This window comes from Apis florea, unplaced genomic scaffold (genome assembly GCF_048593485.1).
Source record: "Apis florea isolate Af1SG1 unplaced genomic scaffold, ASM4859348v1 contig_3367_pilon, whole genome shotgun sequence".
Taxonomy (NCBI): Eukaryota; Metazoa; Arthropoda; class Insecta; order Hymenoptera; family Apidae; genus Apis; species Apis florea.
The window spans coordinates 632,686-658,915 of NW_028256746.1; the positions used below are offsets into that span (position 1 = coordinate 632,686).

Consider the following 26,230-nt stretch of genomic DNA (forward strand, 5'->3'; position numbering starts at 1 on the left):
AATATTATTATCGTGTCAGAATCGCGTGCAATGCGAAGAGTTTCCCCAGAACAAATTTTCTATTTGATATTTACTAAGAGTAAGGGCAAAGCGATCTACGTGATTATCGCGACTTTCACTTTTAACGTTTCCCTAATTTCTAATTTTTTAACTCTTTTAACTCGTCGCATTTTCCACGCATCGATTTATGCAATAATATGATGCGCAAATTTTCTACTATCTTGTCTTTTCCCTAATTTCTAATTTCAACTCTCGTCGCATTTTCTTACGCGTCGATTTAATAATGTTTCGATACGCAAATTTTCTACCATCTTGTCTTTTCACGCACGGAATATATAATATAATATATGAATATAATATAATGAATGAAAATTTCAAGCGCGTTAGTCCGCAACGATGATCGTAGATCGTGCGATGTTACGATGTTAAATACATTTGAACGGAATAAAACTATCGAAAATTCTACTTTTTCGCCGAATTGATTTTTCGCAATAGCAAGAATAAAAGTTTTGAAAACGATTTTCCACAGTTTTACTCTGGAAATATATATTTGCCACGATCTTTAATCGTTCGATCATCTCGTAAAAACAAATCGATCAAAATGCGCCACACGAATCGGACATTTTTATCGGACATGTTAATCACTATTCTAATTATTTAAGTATGTTCTATGACATAATACTGTTCTGAAGTACATTTCTTAATACTGGTCTCTAGTATACAGCATGATTCTTAATAAACACTTTTGCAGCTATCAAATACACCAGTTATCGAAAACAAAACGGCGATTCTTTTAATACGATCTTAATCTTGTCTCTAAAACTCTATCTTTAACGCTATACCATCGGAACAAACTGGCAAGATTGCAAAATACTAAGCATCTATATCAATGATCGTAAATAGTAAAAAAAAAAAAAAAAAAAAAATAATAATAATAATAATAATAATAAAAATAAAAACAAAATAAATAAGAAAGATGAACGAAAATTCGAAGAGTATAGAATATACATCGTCGTGATCGTGGAAGATTGACAGGCAAAATAATTTGATCGTGATCGCAAATAATTTAAATAAAGAAATTATAAAAAATGAAAAAAATAATAATAATAATAATAATACGAACGAATAAATCTCGACGTGTCTAAAGGAACTAAGAGATTACGCGTTTCTTAATATTAACACATTAGATATCGTTAAATGTTTTTTTTTTTTTTAAATTAATAATATAATATGATGATATGAAAAGTGAAACGCGACAAAGATATTCCAGTCGTAATAATAAAGAGAGAAGAAAAAGGAGCGACAGAGAGAGAGAGAGAGAAAGAGGAGTTTTACACGCAAAATGAAGAAGTTGCCTGTTAACCGTCCCTTTAAAATAATCAGTAGATCCGGTAAAAAAGAGAAGAAACCTTATGAGGTGAATTTCATCACATTCCCGGGAGCTTCTTTTGTTTGTTTTTCAGCAGTCTGTTCCTCTGAATACTCTTTTTTGGTCCCTGAGGCAAGGAACTATTCTGGCCACCGCCCTCTGAATGCTTTCTAACTGGCCTTTTTTGCTTCTTAATCTTCGATATCCTTTTACCCTTTGGCCCAGATCCTTTGTTAATGTTCTTAGCTCCTGGATTCGGCCTATTAGGATCGCAAGTCCCTGGTCCAAGCGCGGTCGCGTCACGGAAGGCTTTCGTCCAAGCTTTCAGAAACGCCTGATATAATCTTATCACGCCCCAATCTTGGATCAACATCGAAGTCAAGTCGGCCTCCTTTGCCCAATTTGAACTTTCCGTCACTATTTTTGCCGTATGCGCTGCCGGCACTTGTAACCCTAAGTTTAGAATTGCGGTCTCCACTTCGCACAACACCTATAAACCAGAGAGATGCCAAATTGTCGTATTTCGATCCGTGTCTTCTCTCCTCTATCGATACGTGCAAAATCGAGCAAAGATACGATTTTTTTTCGCGATATTTTAAACCGAATGGATAGAATATATGAATAGGATATATAAATTTTCCATACCCTGAGAATCTCATTGTGCATTTGATTGATAATCTCGTTTCTCCTGTCCATCGTGAGGTCAACGTTGATGTTAGATTTCAGACGGAAAGTTCTGAGATGATGGAACGTGATGGCGAACCTTTGCAGCGAATCGTAAAGATGCGGAAGCGCGCGGTCAGCTTTCTTTCCCTTTTCGAGACACCAAACCTCCCTGAAATACCACTCGAACTCCTTCTCCGGGAGCCAAGGCATTCTGTATTGCCCCTTCAACGAGTACACCTGCAAGTGAAACTTGAGATATTGTTTCGTCTAAATAATTTTTTTAACACAATTCGACACGTTTCTTCGAATCGCGTCCATTTTTCCTGGAAATTTACGAAGCAGTTTCAACGGTCAAGGGCGCGGAATCGTCGTTTTTTATCGTAATCGAATTTCGTATCAACTTTTTGCATCAGACAGCTGAATTTAAGAAAAGGAAAAAAAAAAAAAAAGAAAAGATTTCTTCTCGCATCTATGTCAAAGTTATAGCGAAAATAATTTGCCAATATCACACGCGTGTGCAGCGAGTGCGTAACGGATTGAAATCATCCATTTCATCCGAATAACGATAATACGTTCGAGTCGCAAGCGTGCGTTAATCGAATCCGATTGTTGCAAGGATGTTAGGCGCGTCGAAGATATTTGTCGAAAAAGTGTAATTACGGCGGTGCGTGGCGTGCAGCAACGTCGTAACAAATGCAAATGACGGAGAGAACAGAAAGTAGGATAGACCTTTTTGCGCACGTGCGAGTCTCTGTGAAAGAGAGCCGCCCACTCTCCTTTACCCCGGCGGGACACGGTTCAGCGGCGATTAATTACGAATCGCGGAAGGTCGTCGTCGCGCTTTACCTTCGAGTATATCTCGTGCACATCGTCCAGGTGCTTTCTGAAGTGGTTCTGGGCGACGCGGAGCTGCGTCCGCACCCTTTTCAACGTTCTGTGCACGCTGTGTCTCTGTGGCATCTTCTTGAACTGCATCGCGACCGGGTTGCCGCACGGTTGCAACCAGCGGTCCATGTTGTTCGCGTTGGATACGGCGGTGCGGGGGCCGTAAGCGGGTGCGCTCGAAACCGTGTCCAGGCCTGAACTCAGCAACGATGCGAGGAACGCGAAGGTAATCGTCTGTCCCACCGGATCTGTAACAGAGGCCAAATCGCTAACGTCAGATCACGTTTTACACGATAAAGATAAACGATGATGACCAGGTTGATGATGAAATTCGATTACGATCGGAAGGATCGTCTCGTCACGGAGGGAATGGAAAACGCGGTGAAACAATGGACGAGCATAAACGGGGACGGGCGAGTCGGTTTCAATCTAAATTCAAGCAACGCGCGCCTCGTCGTTCGCTAGTAGCCACCACGGTACATCGTTAATGAAATCGCGTGTCGCTTCGATTTTGAAATACGACACCTCGGAACGTAAATAGCAATTGCATCGATGATGCTAGATTCCGCTCGATTCGCTACGTCCGTTTCATCCGTGAATAAAAATCCACTCTTTCGATTGGAAGTACGATGTGTAGTTGCGAAGAAAGAAAGGGAAAAAGGAAAGGAGGAGGATAGCGGGATCGGAAAGGTCGCGTGTCGTCTCACGCCCGAGGGTGCGACGTAGAGAAATCGAGAAAAGAGAGGAAGAGAGGGAGAATCGAGGCTCTTCCGACTTTCACAGTCGGCGTACACGGGTACACGTAAGTAGGTACCTACCATCGCACCTACGCGCCAATTTAACAGCGACCAATCGTCGCCCCCGCAGTAGGAAATGGGTTGCAAATCGGAGAATCAGGATTTATTGCGCAATTAAACGTCCCAGCTTACGACTTCCTTCGCGATTCCGTATCGAACCGAACTTCACCCCGAAGGCGTGCGGGGGTGATCTTTCCTAACATTTTTACGAGGCCAGACCCCCGCCGGTTAATATATTTCGCGCGAGCTTCGTTATCCTTTCTGGATTCTGTGTGCGAAACCAAGTGTCGATTAAATCTGATTTATCTCGCGAAACCCAAACAGCCTTCGGATGATCTGGCAATCGGAAATTCGGGATAATCGACGAGGCAACGTACGTATACACACACACACACATATATATACATATATATATATACACGTATACACACACACATACATATTGGTCCGGAAAAGCGTGGTGGAAACTCGAGTTATAAATTTATACGAATGCTTTCCCCCTCCCGATTTATCTAAGCGATAAGCGAATTCAGGATCGACAGGTTTATAAAATGTGCCGACAAAGAACTCGTGGACCACCACGAGGGTAATTAACGGGCGTTAATTGCCCCGTGCGTGCGTGTACGTCGAAACGATGCGTGTGTTCAGACGCGAGCTGTCACGGCCGATTCGATACGATCGTTCGTGCAATTCGCACGTCAGTCACGCGTGAACGAACACGCGTCTTAAGCGCATTGCTCAGCGACGAGAGCACACGTGTGCCGTTCGATGATGCGCATCATCTCTCACCCCGAGAGATCTCGCTCTCTCACTTTTCGATCCGTATCACCGATTCGTTGATCCAAATCGTCTCTCCCCCTTTCGTTTTCTCGATCGTAAATCAAACCTACGATAGGATAACTGATTCCACGGATTACGCAACGTATTCTTATTATCGGTTGAATCGTTAACGCCGATATTTCACTTACCAGCGCCTAGCGCAGTGTCTCCCAAACCGTTTTTCCACACGCTCGAGATTTTCTCTCGCGACGCCTCTCTCGAGACGAACAGCCGCGTATAAACGTGGAAAATGCTCGCCCCTACGATTTTCACGCGTGCAACACGGGCATCATAACGAGAGAGAACAAGATCGGTTTGCAACCCCGTTCGAGAACGGGCGAGTTGGGAAACACTGTCCCAGGTGGCGAAGCACGCGTCTCGAATCGGAAATCAACCGCACAATCTAGTCAACATTCAATACGGTCAATTAGATTGTGACGACAAGTAAATAAGCCCACAATGTACACCGAGAACACGTCTCGGGGAGCTATCAATCCGTGGAAACCGTTGAAAGTTGTATAGCAGTTGTAAAGAGTTTGCGAACGCGACGCGACGTTAAAAGGGAACCGTAAAGTTCTAACGAACGTGACCTTCTGCACGTATACGAATATGGGCTTAGCTCGACAATAAGTCACGATTCGATTAGCCCGTTGCGAGCAGAGCGGAGGGAGCGAGTCGCGCGTGTGTATCTTATCGTAAACTCACGCCTCCTCTTCTTCTCCCGGAATTCCTCTCCGCCGTTCATTTCAACCGTATCCTCGTAGATATATATGTATATATATATATATATATATACTCACGCATCGTGGCGTGGGTGTACGGATCCGCACGTTAAAGGTGCAACCCCGTATACCTTTAACGATCCCAACCGTATCTCTAATTTCTCGTCTTCGTCTCGCTCCATCCCCGTCCCCTTCCTCTCGCGAATTATTAATTTATTCGATCCAATTCGTATTTCGCGGCGAGAAAAGCGGTCAGAGAGCGAGCGGTCGGAGATGAAAGTCCGGGATTGATATTATATTATATCCCCGGAGATGGGAAACTCGATGGACGAGTTGTAACGAGGATGGTAATCCGGACGTGGACGATCCGCATTCCGGCCAATGTCGTGCTCGAACGATCCGGGACCGTTTATAATACGTAGGTTGGCTCGGTGCGTCCGTCGATCGGTTCTCAAAGTGGAATCGGCGCCATTCTCGCGGAGTGGATTCCCCGGATGCCAGTAGTGGAGAGCGATCGGTCGGCCCTCCGGTGATTTGGAGAAAAGAGGCGGAGAAGAGGGTGGATGGTGGAGAGAGAGAGAGAGAGAGAGGGGCTTTTTTTTCCGCGGACTCGAGGATGAAGATTGTTGGTTTTGCTATGGAGCGGTACACGGCGGTAGTGAATGGCCCGGGGCGGCAAAAGGCGGTTGCTGCCTTTCTCGGAACGGGTCGGAGTTGGCCGCACCGGGAGCGGTGATTGCGTGGTGATTAGCCTCCACCTTCGCCTCTTTCGACCGACTCGCACGAGGGGGGAAGGGAGGAAGCGGGAGAGGCAGGATCGCGTTGGAAGAAGGAACGCCGCGATATCATTGCCGACCCTACACGAGTGTGGGAGCGAGTCGCCCGATACAACAATGGGAGTATTTCGCGTTTGGGTCTGGTAAAGTAACGGCGACGCCACCTGGAAGATAAGTATGCGCTCCGTCACACGTACGTGTCGCGCGGGGGAATCGCGCTCACGAGCGCGTCACAGAAAGACATTAATAAATGCGAGGTTGCACCTTTGCAAACGAAACGAGCAAAAGTGTAGCGCGCACTTCCCTCGCCGAGAAACACTTGTACTCGGACCGAACATCTTCCATTATTTGTACAGATAACAACGGAATGTTTGCGTTATATTTAAGAAAAAAGAAAAAAAGGAAGAAAGAAAGAAAGTAACGTAGCTCGTAGGGGTTAATTGTACACGCTTTTACGAGATAATACGAACGACGACGAAAGTTATTAGAATATTGCAATACAATCGTCGAGTCGAGTCGATCTCTCGACGATTTCGTTCCCCCCGCCCCCCCGCCCCTTCCCCTCCCCCCTCCCCCCGATTTGGAAAAGATACAATTAATCACGAACAATGGTAATAATTATTCGAATGAATCGGGCGAGCTTGTATATCGCGTGGAAGCGATACGAATACATTTGGTTAGCGCGATGTCATTGAAAATGGTAAGTGGGACGCATCTCTCCTTCTACTCTCCTCCTCCTCTCCTCCTCCTCCTCCTCCTCTCCGAATCTCCACGGATACGCGCGCACATAGGCGTGGTGCACGCGTGTGCGCAGAAATGGTGTTTGTACACCGAACGTGTACCATCCTCATCCGCACCTACGACGACAATATCGCGGTACTATGCGCGAGTACACGGTGGGCAAGATAGGAAGAGGCAGGTTATGCACGGCACGCAACATTTAATACGATACGCGGAGGGTTCGTGGTGAATAGCGCGCAGAGGCGTCGAGCTTTCTCCTCGCAACGCGATACGATATCGCGTATATCCATTAACCTTTCCTATCCGATATACCGACGATCTTTCGTCAATACGAAAAATTGACTCGTTATTCCTATTCCATTTGCAACGCGCGCGATGCGATAAAACGAGATATACCATTTTTCTTTCTCTCTCTCTCTCTCTCTGGTCGATTATCGCGTTTCCGCGATTCGAAAAGGAAATCGGGTCAATCCGATCGGATCTCCATCAACGGAATTCACGCGCGGATGGATTAGCGGGAAGATTTGGATTTCGGGAGAAGGAGGAGAACGACCCCAGCCACAAAACCGCTCGATGCCCGCAGATTCGAGGTTGGCGCGTTAACCTCGATCCCGCCAATTCCGCGCTCTTTTCTTTCTTCTTCTCGGTTGTTCCCCCTTCGGCCCGTGCTCCTTTCTTTTCTTCGCGCCGTTCGTCATCCTCGCGTCGTTCCCGCGCTCGTTTGTCTTTGACGGGCGGCGGTTCCCTCCTCCTCCTCCTCTACCTGTTGTGTGCATCGTGGCGGAGAGAGCACGACGATGGTATATTATCCCCTCGCGGCGCGCACGTACGAAGGTGGTTTACGGTATTACGACGATATGGATCACTGATGTCATACTGACGTCACCCATCGTTTATATCCAGAGGTGACAGCCTACCGTTGGCATCGGTGCAAGAGTTGATCGGGAACGACGTTTCACGAGCGTATCTCCGTGGCCGGTGAGGGGGAGGCGAGGGCGGTGGAATGCACGCGATCGGCTACTACGGCGTTCAATGTCATCGTCGATTACATTATCTCGAATCCTCGGCCGGCGATAGGCCGCACACGCGTGCGCACACGTGCGTAAGAAAGCGCTGCTCGCGGAGGCCGATTCTGTACGCGCGTCTTCCCCCTTTTTTCCCCCGATCGTTTCGCCTCGAAAGATCTTCCGATCGAACGCCGATCGGACGGGAGGATTAAACGCGCGAAATCCTCGCGAAATACGCGCGGAATCCTTCCGAGAAGGAGAAAGAATGGATCGCGCGAAGGATTGCGAAATTGGCTCGCGTTTCGATAAAAAACGGAATGGAAGAAAGATCGTGATTAATGGGCGATAATATGCATTATTCATCGCGCGTGAATTCTCGTCAGTCTAGTTCTCAGCGATCGCGCTCTTTCTTCCAACCAATTCCGAGAGAAAGACACGGGCGAGAGAAAAATATTTTCCACGCCCGTGTGTTCATTCACGCTTAGACAAAGAGTTTGTCCTTTTATTAGTTTGGAATCGAGTTTGGCGAGCGAAGAATTTCAGAGTGGTTTCGCGCGGAGAGAAGCGAATTGCCCGACATTTTTTTTGAAACTTCCGTTCGGCCTACGGACGGATCTACGATAGGATGGGCAACACAATGGGGAAGAAAGTGTGGTGGTCGTTTTGCTTGGTCGTGACCGTGGGTAATTTGCCGTTTGTCGCGCGTTCGATTTCGCGACGCGTCTTTACGACCGGCGTCGTAAAGTCCCATTCACACCAAACTCGGAGAGGATTGTATATCTCCCGTCGGTGAACATTCGCGGACGATTATCGTTTAATCTAATCAGAATGACGGTATTTAGCAGCGAGTTGCGTTTCAACGGTGTCGGAAATAATAATTTATGACCATTGAAAAGGAAATTCAAACGCGTTAAGCGTCTCTTTCTACGAGGCTTGCGAAATCGTTTCGCGATATTCACACGCGTTACACGAAAATTACGATTTTCGTGTCTTCTCCCGAGAGGAAATCCATCTCGGGTTTCCTTTCTCTCTTTCCTTTCTTTCTTAAAATTCCCTCCCTTTCCCTCGTGGAACAAAGAGGCGCGGAGAATAAAGGCGAGTGGAATCTCAGGCGAGAGGCAACAGTGTTATCCGATTAAGTAAAATTTCCGAACGCGAAACCGTAAAATCGCGGAGCTCGTGACACGTGAAAGAAAGCAGGGAGAGACTTTTGTGTGACTAACGGCGGGCGGTCCGTTCCTCTTGAAGGGACGTAAAATCGAAGTTTCGCGGCGCAGCTTATACGACCTTTTACGAGGATGTGGCGTGCAACGCGTGACGTATACAGAGACGTCAGCGGGCCTTTTAGATGAAACTGGGTATGCGCGCGTACCACGCCTCGACGTCCCTTTAGGATCTTTACGATTTTCACGCATTGTCGAACGCGGCAAACCGATAACGACCTCGACCTCGAGGTCATAAAGTCGCTCGACTCTCTGTCACCATGTGTCGTCGCGTCATTGCTTTTAACGCTCATCGCGCACCTTCTTATGCTCCGCTGATTAAAATACGAGACGTCTACATAAAGCGCGCTTAATTTTTTCTCTCCCCCTCCCTCCCCCTCTCTCTCTCTCTCTCTCTCTCTCTTCGTAAAGATCTCTCGCGTTTTGAGTTATGGTCACGTTTATTAACGCTAAAACGTATTATATATATATATATATATATTTCTATTTTTGTTATACGTTTGTGTAGTTGCGTCGATTTTTTTTTTCTTCTCTTTTTCTAAATCTCGCCTTATATTTTTGAATTCTCGCGACAAAGTTGTCATCGATCATTTAGATTTGATTTCGACTTGGAACCTGGCGCGCGATATATGGTGGTTAACGCGGAATGTAGTCAGCTCGTCGAATCTTCTTGGAAATGATCGATACACGTAGGTGGAAATTAGAGCTGCGAGGAGCACGTGTTGGCGAGTGTGTAAACGTGACCGGTTGAACGGCGCGTTGTTCGCGGCAAAACGTCGCTACGAGCGTTGCGTGCGGAGAAGGAACGCGAACGAACGGTGGCGATCATTGAACCGACTTTGCAACAATCGCACCGAATCAAAGAGTTGTCGGTGGTCAGGCACAAACCCGCTCGCTCCACCCACGATCCACGAGACGCGTTCTCCATTGTTCGTCGTCTCTCTTTTTTTTTTTTTTTTTTTTTTTCGTCAAGGACGCCGATCGAGAGAGGATCGATCGATCGATGTGCTCGCGCCAACGTTAAACGGCAAGTCATTTTCGTTTACACGGTGATCCTTATCTCGATAATTAATTAATGAAATCCGTCAGAGCGAGGAGTTGGCCGCGAGATCGAATGTTCACCGAGATAAACCAGTTTTATTGGACGAGATAAACTCGGCCGATTTATTATAATTTGCAAGTATCGCGTTCGAACCTTTTGTGTAACCTGAATCGGCGAAAAATCGGCAGCGAGAGAGAGGGGGATTTTTTCAATTTTCAATTTTGAAAGTGCGACACCACGCGCAACGTAACGGGTAATTAAGACGCGCATGTTGTATCCAATATATATATATATATATTATATATCTCGAGTTGTATTACATAACGAAACACACCCAAGTAGCTAAAATATAAATATTCATATTATCAGGATCGGTAATAACTTAACGTAGACACGTATTAATGCAAAAAAGAAAAAAAAAGAAAACATATCTTTTAATTTGGTTGGCAACGTTTCGTTGATTACCCCACTCGTTGGAGCGTGGACATTCCTCCTGTTCGAGAACGAGTTTTTCGAATTTTATCGTCGTCGTCGTGGTCGTCGTCGTTGTCGTCGCAGCTATTCGTATTTCGATCTTGGTACTCGATATCGGTACATCTCTATATTATAGCGGAACGCGATCCGCTGCACTCGCGGCGCAAACAACCCTATAGTTGGACATGAATGAACGCATCGTTCATTGCGCGCAAGGCCCCCGAGGTAAAGAATAGCAATCAACCGCACGATGGATGGCGTCAGGTGGTGGTGAAACATCGTAGATGGCCACGTGTCTCGGGACGGTCGTACGACCATTGCTTATTGCACGTTTCGTAATTGGCCAGACTTCAGAATCAACACACCTCGGGCATACCTCGTCAAACTCGGCATACGACCAATTATACGCTCGACATCCTCCGCCCCATCCTTTTTTCACCATCGTTTTTCAGTTTCACCAGTTTTCCTTCCTTCGTTATTCGCGTTTGATCGATTTTTCAGAAACTTTAACAATCGGGTCGATTCGCTAGGAGCGAGCAATAATCGTGGAAGCCTCGTTGACCAAGGCCTCGTAAAGCTCGAGCTATTTGTCATATAGCGTATAATTTAAACATTGCCTCACTCCACTCTGCTCTCAACTTTCAAATCTTTGCGTACGTAAAAAAGAGACGAACTAACGAAAACGACCTTTGAGAGATACGTTTTTTATTATTCTTAAAAACGCGTTGAATCCGAAGATTTAAAAAAGCTGTATCCATTTCGATTAAGTCGAGTTAATAATTCCGAAATCCGCATCATTCCCCTAAGATACGAGAAATTAATTTTCGTAATAAACGATAATATTATTTCGTGGAAAGAAAGAGCTATGTTCAAAGTATTCGCGATTATCCTTGCAATTAGCAAGGGTGATCAGGAGCAATAACGAAACCTCGTGGTTGGTCCTCGATCGGAACGAGTGAAATGGCAAATTCGCCGATATAAGTAATCGCGAAGCAAGTACTATGGAAAAAGTTGGAATGAAGATATGCGAAAATTATCGAACGAGCGCGACAACTTTTAACGTTCAATGAATCTCCATTTGATAGGGACGGTTCTGTATTAACTTTTATGCTTTTCGACCGAGATACGTACACGTTCTTTAAAAAGAAATTTCGGGATGGACTTTTTACGTCTCCGATAAATTATATCGCCAACGGTCCGCTTATCTTTTATTTGCTCGCGAACAAGGATTTCAGCATTTTACGATATTGTTATAATTACGCGAGCACAACGACGTGAGGAGTGAGGAAGATGTAGAAAATTCGTGTATTTGCGTAGCGGCGAAAAATCTTATAGTTAATCTTCGTGAATATTTTGCAAATTTTACCATCGATCGGAGAAAAATTCGCAATGGAAATGCGGGAGAAACGGAGAGGGGACGTGGTCCCGGTGTATTTTGCGAAATACAAAATGGTGGTATAGCCGACGGTGATAAGCCGACGGGCAAATTGATATTATCGATTCGGTCATAAATCTTGAAACAATGACTCGAGATCGCCCTTGTTTCAACATCGTCCGTGTGTATCTCTCGAGGCAGAAGGAGATCGGACGCGGTGGCCGATAGTCGGTAGTCGGACAGGCGAACCCGTCAGGAAACCAGACAAGAATGCATGAAACTGAATTTATCTCGAGCCCGGTTTCCTCTCCCAGCTCGCTGCCTCGATCCTTCTCTCTTGGGGCGAGCCTCGCGTCGTCCTCGACGGTTGGGCACCGTTAGTTAAAGCGAGTGCTCTCGCGATTAACAAATTGGTGGAAAAAGTAAACGAGAAAGAGAGAGAGAGAGAGAGAGAGAGAGAGAGAGAGAATCGACACACGATGACATACCGACGACACATGTACGTTACGCCTGCGTATCTTGTCGATCGAACGCACGTCTACCACCGCCTACCACGCTTCGGTTTGTCACGTCTTGAGTAATTTTATATGTGAAGCAACGAAAAACTTGGCATCGAGGAGACGGAGATACCAAGTAGGAACGGACAAAGAGAAAAAGGCGACAAAGAGTAAACCTCGACGTCTGTCTGCCTGCCTTTGCGAATGACGTACGTCTAGCGGAGTTTTTCCTTGCATACGGAATTATACGTGTAATGGATAAACGATAAAGAAGTTGGATCGCGGTCGAGCGCGTATACGTTTATTTTCTTTCCAAGCATTTCGTTATGTTGTAAATCTCTTAATATTAAAGAAGAAAAGAGATCGTTGTGATAACGATACGCTTTAATTTTACTTTATTCTATTTTTCTTTTTTTTTTTTTTTCCCCCCCTATTTCGAAGTTAATTCAACCGTCAAGAGAGAGAATACTTGTATAAAAATTAGAACGCGAAAGATAATATGATATAATCATAAATATTTATCTCGTTGTTTTTTTTTTTTTTGAAACGTAATGTTTTGCATAGTGTTTAAATAAGTATCGGTAGCACTTAAGCTAGCGTAACCAATTCTATTCAACTATTTCGCAAATGTATGCTGTGACCGATCTGGATCGGTATACGACAGGTTTATGCAAGCACTTTTAGTACATTTACATTTTATATTCGCTTTCGATGTTACATTTACATTTTCGAAACGTTCGAACATCGTCTTCCTCGACATCGAGGAGATTTACTTTCTCGTAAAATCTCGAGTAAACTATTCTCGAAAAATACTTTGGCCGTGGCCAAATTTAGTTTTTAGATTTTCACGATTTTTATAAAAAGTTATAACGTGAACTTTTATCATTTTCGCGACGAGTAATTTTAAAAATAAATCCCCGCACCGATTATAATATTCTTTCGATTTGCCCAATGTCGTTCTACAGTCTGGAGACTGGCTTAATATTTTGATTTCACGCTGGAATGGCCATATGTCCCATATAACATGTCCGGTGAACCCTGATGAACCCGAAACCGCAACCCAGTCATACGCGCGTTCCTTACGTCTCCGCCATCTTTCTTTTTCTTTCGTTTCTTTTGCGGTAAATCAAACGCGAGGACGGAAAAATCGTCGTTGCGGACGCGCGAAACGTCCGCGTAACATTCCACGAGGATCGTGTTTTTTAATTTTTTTTTTTTTTTTTTTACGATCGTATCGTGTAGCAAAACGATACGAAATGGTTTTTGGTTGTTTCGTGTAATTTCCCGTGCAAGTGAAGGGGTCGATGCAAGGACAAATTGCGATTGGTGCAATTTCGAATGGTTTTCTCTTGCGACCCTATTTCGGTGATTGGAATGCAGCGTATAATTTCAGTTGGTGAAATTGCTTTATTACTTTCACCCCTGACTCGTGAATTTTCGCTACGGCTTTTTCACGACCGGTGAAAAAAAAAAAAGTGTGCAAAAGTATCGCGATCGAAACCCGCGCGTGTACGTGCTCAGAAGTCATCGCGTTATTCCACGCTTTCTCACGATACTCTATTTAAGCGTTTGTCTCTCCAATGTTTTTACGCCAGCACTTAAACACAGTCGATGCTTACGAGAAACACGTTTATATATATATATATACTAAAAGATTAAAGTGCAACAGATTACCGTTACCTCTACCGTTCCGTGTATTCGCTTCGAACAATAAGTATCGAGATCGTTATTTCCTTCCTCCACTTTGTGAAAATTCTCGCAAAAGAATATATCGTCGAAGGATGGATTTCAAATTCGATCTTACGTAAAAAAAAAAAAAAAAGAAAGGAATATCAGACGTATCGATTATAAACGGATGATCGATATCGATATATGGGCAAGTGGCGCGATAAAGTAAAAAGCGTGAAAGCGTGAAAGGTATAGACGGATACACGGATCGAGGAAGGTTCGACGGCGGTGGTTGACAAAAGGAAAGAAGGTTTGCCTCGCCGCTTGTTTGACTCCTCCTTCGTTCGTTTCACTCCACCTCCGATCAGTTTCGTGTGTGATTAAGAGCGGTGAACTTCTCTCCTCGTTCCCTCCTCGCGAATGAGCGAAAACGTAGGTACGCCACCGCGAATCCAGGAAGATGACGAAGCAGCGGTCCACCACGTCGTGGTCGTGGTCGTCGTCGTCCTCGAGAGATCTTCTCTCGTCTTCTTCTTCTTCGTCGTCACTTTCAGCAACGCGGTACGGAGAGACCACCTCCGGGCCGCACGAGTGTTTGATAAACCGGTTAAGGCCCGTCCCCGGATCTGTTTGCCTTTGGCTTTTGTAACTTTACTAGTGTTGTGACTCGACTCGGAGCTAACATGAAAAAAGGGTCCGCGATGGTACCCCGAGCAAACAGTCCGTGTGTGTCCCGGATCAACACGGCGCACGCCTCTATCGGTGACCGTAGCCTGCTCACCGACCGCCAACACACCGTCGTGCCTTCTCGCCCGATCATAATCCACCGAACCGACCGACGTTTCCCAAACAGATTTGTCGTTTGAACAGAGCGGCTGCCCCCAATAATTATTACGAAACGTAATATCGATGGATGGATCGGAATGGATCTTGACCGAAAGAACGAGATGACGATTCAATCGTTTATTAGACCGTCCAATTTGCGTTTACGATCGTGTGTGGTATATATAATAATAAACGTTACGCGTGTAATTAAAATATCGATATTGAATCTTGGCGAAGGCAAGAATCTCGGGAATTTTCCCCTTATCCTTCTCGAGGATCGATATATTTTATAGTTGAAGAAAAATGTGTTAACTATTGCAGGGATCTGGGCGAGTATAAAGAAAGATGGAGAGATAAGTTGCGCACGAAATTCAAGATCCCGTATCGTTTTACGAAAATTTTTGATTTGTATTTATTTGAAACGCCAGAAGGACCAGTTTCACGAGGCTCGTTTCTCTCGCTAGATAATTTATGTTTTTCAACGCGATTTATACGTCGGATTGAATTCCGACTCCTATATAATAATCGTACGATTGGTTTTATCCAGCCGCGATGGTTAATTTACAACCGTGTTATTAGATCATTTTTTCCCCATTCCAATCGAAATATTCGATCAGCCTTTCCTCTATCGTTTTCCTCTCGATTCGTAATCACAACATAAACTTCTCCGAGATATCCGAACGAAAGGGGGAAAGATCGGGTGTTGGATCGAACGATAGAACGTTTCTTTCCTGCCGGCCCTCGATAGCCAAGCCAAATAAACACGCGAGAAAACCGCGCTCGAACGCCGCAACGATAACCCCTCTCTCCTCCTAATAATTTTTCTTATTCCGATCTTGTTCGATGATTGACGATGCTCCGATTATTATTATTCGTGAGTCGTGAACGTATCGCGCATACGAGCGATACATCTTTTCCTTATCGGAATGGTATAATGCACACGAAAAGCACACGCATCGTTATCATGGTGAAAAATAATAGCTTATGCTCGTTTGTATCCCAAACTCGAGATTACGATTGAAGAAAGAAATAATACCTTCTGTCCTGTCGAGATAAGTTTTCCATTAATGTGTTTATACGTGACGTAATCGTTCTAAATTGTTGGCCGCATTCATTTCAAAGCGAATCAAGATGAATTCGCGATGTCGAATCGATAATCGATCTCCTCCAATTTTTTTTTTTTCAACTTTGAACGGATCGATTATCGCGCGATCGCGTAATCGATAATTTTAATTTCAAAATACGCTTTTTTAAACAATTACTGGTAAGTAAGTTCGTAATTGTTACGTTCGATTCGGATAACGCGACAATCATCAATTTGATCCAAAACTCGATACGAAAACTATAACTATAGATATAATTCTTTCTTGACCGAACGGATCGTATCAAGTTATACGACAAATTTCGCGAATATTTTCCTTTCCTTTCGTTAAAGGAAAGTCGACTCGTTCCGATTAAAAACGCACGACTGCGATAATGAATTCGATTAATCTATTTTATATCGAGTTTACGGGATTACGAGTAGATGTAATTACAAGGTGTAAAGAAAGACGAAATAGCCTCGATTCTCGATCAAAGGTTAATCTTCTGAAATGAGTTTGAATGAAAAATTTTTTATATTGCACGTTGAACGGATGAGATAGATATAATTGTGAAAGAAGAAGAAGAAGAAGAAAAAACGTATCGATACGATACGTTGGATAAATTCGTTTAACGAGTTCGTTTGAAACATCTATTCGATTATTTTATAATTTAAAGCGTAAACGATGAAAACGTTTAACTACGTTGGCATCTTTGATTTAATTTTTTTAATCATTCAACTCGATGACTTCGTTCGTTATTATCAAAATTATCATAAATATCGGAGAGAGGGAGGAGGGGTGATGGAGAGGAAGGAAATGCGTCGAAACAAAAGCTAATCTTGAATGTAAAAAAAGAAGAAAAAAATTAAAAAATGACACGTGGAATTTTTTTTTTCCTTTTTTTCTTTTTTATTGCTCAACATCGGAAATAATTATAATTCCACAACAGCGTATATACTCGTTTAACGATTTCTTTTTAATAGTGCGAGACGCGTAAACAAAGAAAAAAAAAAGTGGCTTAAACATCGCGAGGAATCCTCACGTGTCACTGCATCATTATGTACATTACGGCAAAACTCGGCAGAAGTTAGATGCACCTTGTCGTTAGTTCTTTCCTGCGAGTGATTCCACGAAATGCTCACGATAGAAATAAATTGCAGTTTTCCAAGTAGTGAGTAAGGTTGAAAAGGAGGAAACGGGTGCGCGGTCGAAAATCCGAAAAGAACGAGAAACGAATCGATCCGAGGCAATCGTCCCGTGCCCCGAAATTATGTTTAATTTCGAGATTTTTTTCCTTTTTTTTTTTTTTTTTTTTTTTTGCACTTGCGAGCGAGTTTCGCCAGTTTCGGCGCGGCTCTCGCCGATATATACGCGCGTACTCTCCGTTTCTAAAACCGTTTGAAAAGATAGAAAGAGGAAGAGTATAGGCAAATAGTAGGTAAGAGTAGAGAGAAAGTGGATAGAATTTAGCAATGTACACACACCGCCTTAGCGTGGCGAGGGCGAACGCTCCAGCCACCAGCAGCTCGTAGATCATCTCTTCCTCGGCCTTCTGCAGGAGAGTCTTCGGCTCCTCCCGTCGATACCTCTTGCTCGCATCCACTCGCGCACTTCCGCTCCCACCTTGGCTCGGTCTTTTCCCCGGGAAAAGTCAGTATTCGGTTCGGGAAACAGCCGATAGACGCGAGACGCGAAAACGTTGTCTTTTGCGGGATCGAGGGAAGAAAGAGGAACGAAACGAAACGAAACGGAACGAAACGAAACGAAACGAAACGAAACGAAACGGAACGAAACGAAACTGAAGGAGACGAAACGCGTCGATCAGATCGATGTCAACGTGACATAACAGCGCACCAGAAATCTCCGCATCGTGGGATGGTGCAGGTCGGATGCGCGATCGGCAATGGCACGGTTCGAGCAAGGGACGCGCTAGTTGACATTCGAAGTCGAACGTGTCGGTTCGATTGTCTCCCTTCAGCTGTGCGCAGAGTTCCGTGCGGGAGAACCGGCGCGGTTGACCATTCGGCTTGCCGATCTCGTGGTGACTGAGTGGGTCCTCGGTTGCGCGACTCCCAGTTACTCACTCGGGCTCACGGACTCGCCGCTACTCACCTCGTCCTCTCGCTCTTCCACACGCGAAGGTCCCACCTCTTTCCCTCCTGTTCTCTGCCACCACCTCCTACGACACCCCACCTCCTCTCTTTCTCTCTCCAGCTGCTTTCCTTCTGCTCCTCCGGCTACCTTTCGGTCCCCTCCCCACCCAACCCTGCACGCCACCCTCGCCCCCGATATCTACGCCGTTCCTCGCGCGTGGGGGATACCGTGTATTCCACGTATTTCCTATTCAGCCTATTTAGCCTTTAACCCCCCACTCGATTATTAATCATTATTATCCAAAAATTTAGATTCCCTTTCCTTTTTCTTTTTCTTTTTCTTTTTTTTTTTTTTTTTCCTTTTACTTTATCGACCATCGATGAATCGGTTTATTGCCGAATATATTTGTACGTTCGACGGCATCGTGCTCTCCTCGATAAGCGACGCGTGCGATACGCAGATTCTCGGCGCAGAGTGACGTCGAGCGCGGATCGTGACGTCCCGATAAAAATTTTTTTTTTAATTCCATTCTCGTCGCGTTAACGCTTCTCCTTCTCTCGTATTTCTCATTTCGATTTTGTCCGCGATAAATACGAACGATTAATTTCAAAGTTACTCGCGAAATAATAAAATAAACGAGAATCTTCGAGGATTAGGAAGGAAGATAGTAAGACGAGAAACGATAAATTCGTTTCGATTTCGCCATCTATCCGTGGGTATAATAGTATCGTCGGCCTCGTGATCTCGATAAAAATAAGAATTAAAATATCTGATTTTACGATCGACGAAACGCGAAAAATGCGTTAATAATTAGCAAAGATATACGAAGAATCAATCGACAGAATTTACGCTTCTTAACCTTTGATCGAATTTCGTCGAATATCGTCGAATTAAAAACTCTTTCTCTTTTCGTTTCTTTTTTTTTTAAATTTATCGATCGAATTCAATACGAACGAGGATCTCGATCGATTGAAACATTTTGAAACGTCACAGATATACCTTAATATAAAAAAGAAGAAGTAAAGATTTATTCTTAAAATTTTCTTTTCCTTTTCTTCTTAAATTTTTCGATCGATTCGAACAACGAATAAAATATTTAAAAGCCAAACAAAAAGAAAAAAAAAAAGAAAGAAAGAAAGAGAAAAAAGAAACGACACGCGATAATTAATACACGAAACAATTTCGACACTTTTTTCGATCGAGTGGCGAGCAAAGTGTAGATAGTTGGCAAGTTTGCAAACAATTATTATTATTATTATTATTATTATTCGCTAGATAACGAATACACCACACGATGAGCGCATTCGATACTTTTATTATATTCGCGTATGCGTCGGATACGTCACTGATAAGATATTATGTCTGCGATTAGATGCGATCGCGTCGCATACTTCGATCGAGTGATTGTGGACTTTCAGTGGACGACTCATCGTACGATACGATGCCAATATTATCCGTATCCCATGATTCCGGCGATGAAGAAGCATTTGCATCGCTTCTTTCTCGTCTCGAGAAGATCCGTGGAAGGTGTTCCCTATATGCGTCGGCCGCCTCCCTCCCCGCGTTCTCTCGTTCCTATTAGCGCGTGCAAATTATTCGAATATTATGCGCTGCAAATTAGAAGGCACCGCCGAGGTGGGCCCAGACCATCCGGGTCCCCCGCTCGCCTCGGGATTTTAATTTAACGATGCGCGCGCTCTCTTGACGCCCTCGAGACGCGTAACCTCCTCTCTCGCAAGGATTCATCCACACGAGAGGATCGAATTACCCTTATGCCAATTATGCGGCGTCGCGTCGCGTTAATTGACCGATAGTCGAGCGAATAGTCTTCGACTCCGAGATCTTTCAGCGACGCGATCCGAATCGAAGCGCCATTACCTTGGATCGGACGATGGCGAAAAGTTGGTTCGAATCTTTTTCGACCAGCTTAAATTATTATTGAAATAAGATTGCACGAATACGAGAGGTAATGGAAAAGTGAAAGCGAGGTAACGATATTTACTTTGTGAAATTTTTTTTACCGACAATGTGTCTATTTATTCTTCCGTGTCATGCTTATTCACACAAGTTGGAATGATTGATAATGTTATACCAGTTTGTGTAATATATGCGTGACTCGTACGTAAGTATACTCGTACGTAACGTTGCTTTATTTAAACGTTATATTCCGTTGTGTCGAGTTGCATTGACATTGTCCGAGACTGGTGTCTCTCGATAAGAATCGAAACCGTGAAGACGTAAGCGCGCGCGCGCATCTGTGTAGAAGGGATTTCCCTGAGTTTTTCACACGTTTTTCCGTTATATAACGCGGTGTAAAACGCACACTCTTCTTCTTCTTCTTCTTCTTCTTTCGAATACAATCGACGCAGTTGGTTCGGAAAAATGGAAAATTCTCTCGTTACGCAAGGCTAACTCCTGAAATCGGTCGATTTCTCGGTCGTTGTTTCCGACACCGGTGTCGATGCAGGTGTCAAGTTTTTGCTAGTCATTAGAACGGAAATACGTGGCACCGTTGCACCACTTATTTCTCCTTTTGCCTCGGACACGTTTCTTCGCCCATTCTTTCGTCAACTCCATCCGAGAAAGCAAATCCAGCAACCATTACGATCCTTACCGATCTTTCCTTTTCTCTTCGAATTATATCGTATTATATCTGCCAGATATTTTGCCAAAATGTATTGTCACACTCGTTCGCTCGAGTGAGAAGCGAAAATCGATATATCATTTTATCCTTTGTTCAATTTTTATTTATTACAATTTATTTAATTTCAGATAAGAATATAAAATCGTCGTGGAATTATTTTTAAGTAATTTGTTTCGGAATATGTATAACGGCTATATATAGCGTGTAATCATAAATAGTTTTGACATTGTCATTGTTCGCGTTAACTTGCTTCAAGATAAAGTTACTACAAGCTACGACAAGTAGCAATCAGTAGACGCCGAATGATTCACGTTTGATAACTATCTCTAACGCGTGTATATATATATATATAGTTTTGTTCGCGGGTGATTGAATATTTATCCTTTGTAATAAAAAACGATGTTTATCTTTTATCCATTATTGCCGATTTATTTGCAACGCAAAGGCAAATAGTGCAATCGTAATTAAAAAGAGAAAAACGCGGCAAAAATTTGATGATGAAAAAAACGATGTTAAAAGACAAGTGAAAAAAAAAAAAAAGAAATAAATAAAGGAATAAAAGGAAGCGTAATCGTGGAAAAGGGATTAAATCGAGTAACCGGTGTAAATCGAGCTGGTGGGAATAGAGTGTGGAAGTCGGAGAGATCGCTGGACGGTCGCGATAGAAAAACGATCGTAAAAGAAGCGCCACTTCTTTCGTTCGGTTTCGAGCGAATCGAGTGGTAAACGATAAAAGAAGGACAAAAGAAGGACAGTGCGCGTGTTTGGCCGAGCATCGCGAATGGCGTTTTGAATCCCCTTTCGAGTAGCCGTGGCACGAGCGATTTGCTTCAGGCGACTTTGCGCCTCCTCGATGCGAGCAGAAGCTTGAAATCCATTAGTTCCGTTAACTTTCGAGACGAGGATCAACCACCTGCCCCGAAAGAGCATCGATCGACGATAAAAAGGATCCTCTCGCCTCGTCCGATTCCACGGCGAAACGCGCGCGTACCCGTTTCAAAACGCTTGTTGCGCGCACGTACACCGACGATTATGACGCGGGAAATTGATGTCTACGACGAGAGAAAGTAAAAATAGCCGTCCACACGTTTACCACGCGTTAAAATCGATGAAACTTGCATGCCTTGAACTGGAATATCTTCTTTAATCAATCGTCTCGTGACGCGATGTTTTAACAATCTACGAATATCTGCATATATCGTACGTATCCATTAGAGCGTAAATCTATTCGATCCTCGTGTAAAATTCTCGATAATTATTCTCGTCGTACTCGTGACGGAGAGTATATGGATATATTACTTTCACTAGCCGGAACCACGCGATTCGAGAAATAATTCTCTCGAAAGTATTTTTATTAACGAAAATTATTTGAGAAGAGGGAGGGGAGGAATAAATAGATAAACAAAAAGTGAAAAAGGTAACGCACGAGGCTGATCGATTATTCCTCGGCATCGGCTATTTTAAACGTAGCCGCGCGTGTTGCTCGCCGGCTGAGGCTCTCCTCCTCGAACGTTTCCTAGAACGTTCGTATGAAATCGAGTCTGATCGTGAGTCATTCTCACCTATTCGCATTCTCCGTGTTCGATGTTTGATCCACCTTGTCGACGAGCTGCCTGCTTCGAGGTACTTCTCGATTTCACGAGTATATCGTAGGACGTGTCACACCCACACACACACACACACACACGGATATAGGCACGGGCGTGCTAACTCGAAGGGGGTCACTCGAACGATCGAGAGTCGTGATCAGCGCACGCTCTGTAAGGACACTCTCGCCGTATCGGATTAATGAATGACTAGACTGGAGTGGAACTATGAATGAACACCGCAGAGTACTATATAAGCGTGCACGTTGTGGGCGTCTTCGCCGTCTTCTCCTCTCGGCCAATAAGATCCCCTTGCGGTGACTTGCACGCGTTCTAATAAGATTAAGTCTTGACGCCGGCTTTTTCTTGGAAATAGTAGTGCCGATCGCCACCTTTCAGACCGTCGACTCGACCTATCGATCGCGCTAGATATCGCCAACAATTTCGTTCATTATCGCTCTACGATACTCTGACATCATTCCTCTTATGATTTTATTTCCGACGTGATTCATCTCGCATTCTTACCTATTGCAACTTTTTACCCAACCTTTGATTTCTTTTTTTTCTAAAAAGAAGAACGCGTTGCATCGCACAACTCTCGCTGTCGATGAATGTCGACCGTTGCACTTTTGATAATTCAACGTTGGTTGAAAAAATTCTTCTGTACACTCTGTACGTTCGTGATCAGAATTTTGGTTAAAAAAATAACGATATATCTGCTATATACAACGCATTTTTTTCTTTTTTTTTTTCCGAAAAATCGGTCGCACAGAAACATTTTGCACTTCTAATTAACAGTTTCTCGACATTGAGTCGAGTTTCTCAATAGTCTCCGTTATATATCCGTGGCTCGAAGCGAATATTCGTTCGATTTTCGATATTAGAATAAACTATATCGTGATAACGGAAATTCAATTATCGCATATTCAGAGATTTACGTGTATGATATAAGTTGTAAATAAAAATAATAATCTTAATCTTATCAGCAATACTTGTTCCGTCACATTATTTATTCAAGAAAGAGACAAAATTCATATCGAAACGATCGAAACGCGTTTCCGTTTCGAGAATTCGCTTTTGAGAAAAATTTTTCTTTTTCTACGAACGCTTCGAGTCCATCTTTCGTCTTCTTTTTTTTCTTTTTTTTTTCTTTTCTTTTTTTTTGTTAAAAGAATTTTTTTCAAATTGCACATCGAAGGAAAGATAAGAGTATGATTAACTCGAACGTTTGAAGTGTAACGTTTGTTCAAAACTGTTGAAAAAAAGAAAATAACAGACTTACGAAGGTATCCACTAATTGTTAAAGACACGTTACAAATAAAATTGTATAGTTTCCGATTATGCGATATGATAAATGGTATAATAAAAGTGACGACTTGTTATAAATGGTACTTGATTTTTTTTTCTCTACTTTGCATACTTGTTTGAAAGTGGTATTTCATTTCGACAACTTCTTATTTATTACCCGTTTAGGAACAAAAAGAGTATGGAAGAAGGAACTAGAAGTAGAAGGAAAAAGCGCTCGACTCCCCTCGATACGCGTCGAGTTATCGACGAAATTCACAACATGTGAATTTATTATAAAAATAATAAGACGCGTCGTTTATTGCGCATGATTATTCTGACACGATTAAATAGGGATTAATCAAGATCAGATAGAATCACGAACAAAGGTGTAACATGGGACGGTAAGATGGTAAAAATTTTCGTCTTTTAATCCCGATGAATCACGTTTTCGAAGCGAGCGTCTCTTCTGATACGACAATTTTTATCGTGGGTGTTACATCATTATTTAAGCGACGCGCCAATTGTACGCGCGATATAATCCATAGATATTTTCGAAGGTAATAAATTTCGAATTTGGAAAATCGTAGGGAGGGATTTTTCGTGATGGAAAAAAAAAAAAAAGAAAGAAAGAAAAAGAAAAGAAGAAAACGATGAGAAACTACCCGATCCTTAAATTAAAATAAAATACCCGATGAATAACGTCGATATCACCGCTCGCTTATTGCATCCACGTACGCGATAATTATTACTCGTACCGCTATAAATCACAGACATTCCACAAGCCGGAATATTTTACTACTGCCATTTCGAATGGTTTCTAGCCAAGCAAGTAGTTATTTACGCTCAAAAATCGGAGCAAGGAGACATTAAGAGCGGCACTTGGAAGCGGAGGCTGGTGACGCAAGCGTCACTGAACTTTGCGTGTTTCCCGCGAGAAGAATAAATCTCGAGAATGTGAAATCGTGGTTACTCCGGTTGTTGGAGTCGCATGCGCGACGACCGACATCTCGCAAATTATTGGTAACATCGAGGTTTCTGTCGTCGCGGGGCCAGAAAACCTTTCTCGAACGGCCCGTTGGCCAAGGACTTTCGGCCACAAAGTCTCCCGCTGGTAATCCGGCCGAATCGAGACCGGTTGGAAAGTTAATTAAATCATTTCGTTTGCCCGATACTTTTGCGAGTCGATCCATTTCTCGCGTTGCGAACGCGTTGCACGCGTCCAATCCTCGTCTAAACGAGTTTTATTCGGGGGAATCCGCGCAAAAACCAATATATATATATATATTATAACCCTGCCCTCGTCTCGGTCATGTTTCTCGAAATCTTTACACCTTCGATTAAACGATCGAATCGATCGAGCCACGATTATTTATCGAACGAAACTCCGATTTAGGTTTTATCTCGCGACCACTTTCTCGTTTTCGGTGATTTACGGCAACGGGCGAATCGTCGCGTGCATCTTTCTTTCGGAGAAAGGTGTTAAAACGGTGCGAGAAACTTCTCGGAAGTAAAACCGCTTCGAAAGCGAAAGAGCGAGAAAACAATGGGTGTTCGATTTCGAGACCGATACCTTTGCAAAGTCGATTTCAGATCCCGACCCTTTTCTTCCCGATCTTTCGTTTCCAGAATTTTCAAATCCTTTTCTACTCCTCTCCATCTTCCTTTCTCGCCCATTTTCACGCGTCGCGACGATGGTGTGCGGTGGTGGTCGAGCACGACGAGTCGGCGCGGTAAAAAAGACAGAGAAAATACGTGCGAAGCTAGAGCACGGCGAAATCGGTCGAGAACGGTCGGTCGGTCGGTTTCTCAAACGCATCCCTCTTATCTGATCTGCGGTCCAGAGGCATAGACATATAATACGGAACGCTGGCGATCGCGTTGTCAAAGTCTATCCTCCGAGACCTGGTCCCCCGTGGCGAATTCGGCCATTGTTGCCCCGCTCGGGTCTACCTTCTTAGAAGAAACACCGATCGGCCCCCTATAACTTATTAATATGTGGAAGAAAGTTTCATCCTCGTAGGCAAATCCGCAGGGGCGTTAGAGAGCGTTTTCGTGACTCCCGTGGGAACGTGGATCGCCACGGAAGGCGATGAGAGCAGCGAGAGAAGTGGATGGAACGCAACCGAGAGATGGGAGCGTTCCATTGTGGAGCGTTCTCGACAGGTGCGCGGATCCACCTTCCTGGAAATTTCTTGCGCGCCGAGAAAGAATCCCGCGAACAACGAACTGGACGCCTTTGCAAAGAATCGCGATACGCGCGATTCGCGTTTATACGTGTGGCCAATTGAAACACGAATATTCTAATTACGACGATTCGTATTATCATATCTTTTCAATCTCGAAATTTTCAAATTTTCTTTCCATTTCCACTCCTTAATCTATCGTAAAAGTGTATACGACGAAGCGCGCGTTGCTTACTTAATGACCAACCGATATAAAGCGGTTTTCCCTCTATTTCAACTATTTATTTATCCTTGCAGACGTTCCGGGAAAACGTTGAGTTAACACCTTCCGCAAAATTCGTTCTCTCGGTAAAAACGTTCCCATTTAAAACAAACTTTTCCGTGTGTATATATATATCGATTCGCTTTAATTATGATCTTTCGCTTGTTTTCCCTTCACGCGAAACGGAAGGGAAATGCAGAAATACG

General features: G+C 43.7%; 1 protein-coding gene across 1 annotated transcript; it reads right to left on the reverse strand.

Moving 5' to 3' along the window:
- Positions 1-1,026: 1,026 nt before the first annotated feature.
- Positions 1,027-17,701, reverse strand: LOC100871701 (uncharacterized). Its single transcript, XM_086912090.1, has 4 exons — positions 17,451-17,701; positions 2,882-3,168; positions 2,015-2,272; positions 1,027-1,859 (listed from the first exon to the last, which is right to left on the reverse strand). Exons 1-4 carry the CDS (start codon positions 17,503-17,505, stop codon positions 1,428-1,430), a joined length of 1,032 nt encoding a protein of 343 aa, XP_086768216.1. The 5' UTR covers positions 17,506-17,701; the 3' UTR covers positions 1,027-1,427.
- Positions 17,702-26,230: the final 8,529 nt, after the last annotated feature.

Coding starts and splice junctions, on each gene's coding strand:
- LOC100871701 (XM_086912090.1), bottom strand. CDS start 17,505: ATGATCTACGAGCTGCTGGTGGCTGGAGCGTTCGCCCTCGCCACGCTA. Junction 3,169..17,450: donor CCTCGCCACGCTAAGGCGGT/GTGTGTACATTG, acceptor CCTCTGTTACAG/ATCCGGTGGGACAGACGATT. Junction 2,273..2,881: donor TGCACGAGATATACTCGAAG/GTAAAGCGCGAC, acceptor TTTCACTTGCAG/GTGTACTCGTTGAAGGGGCA.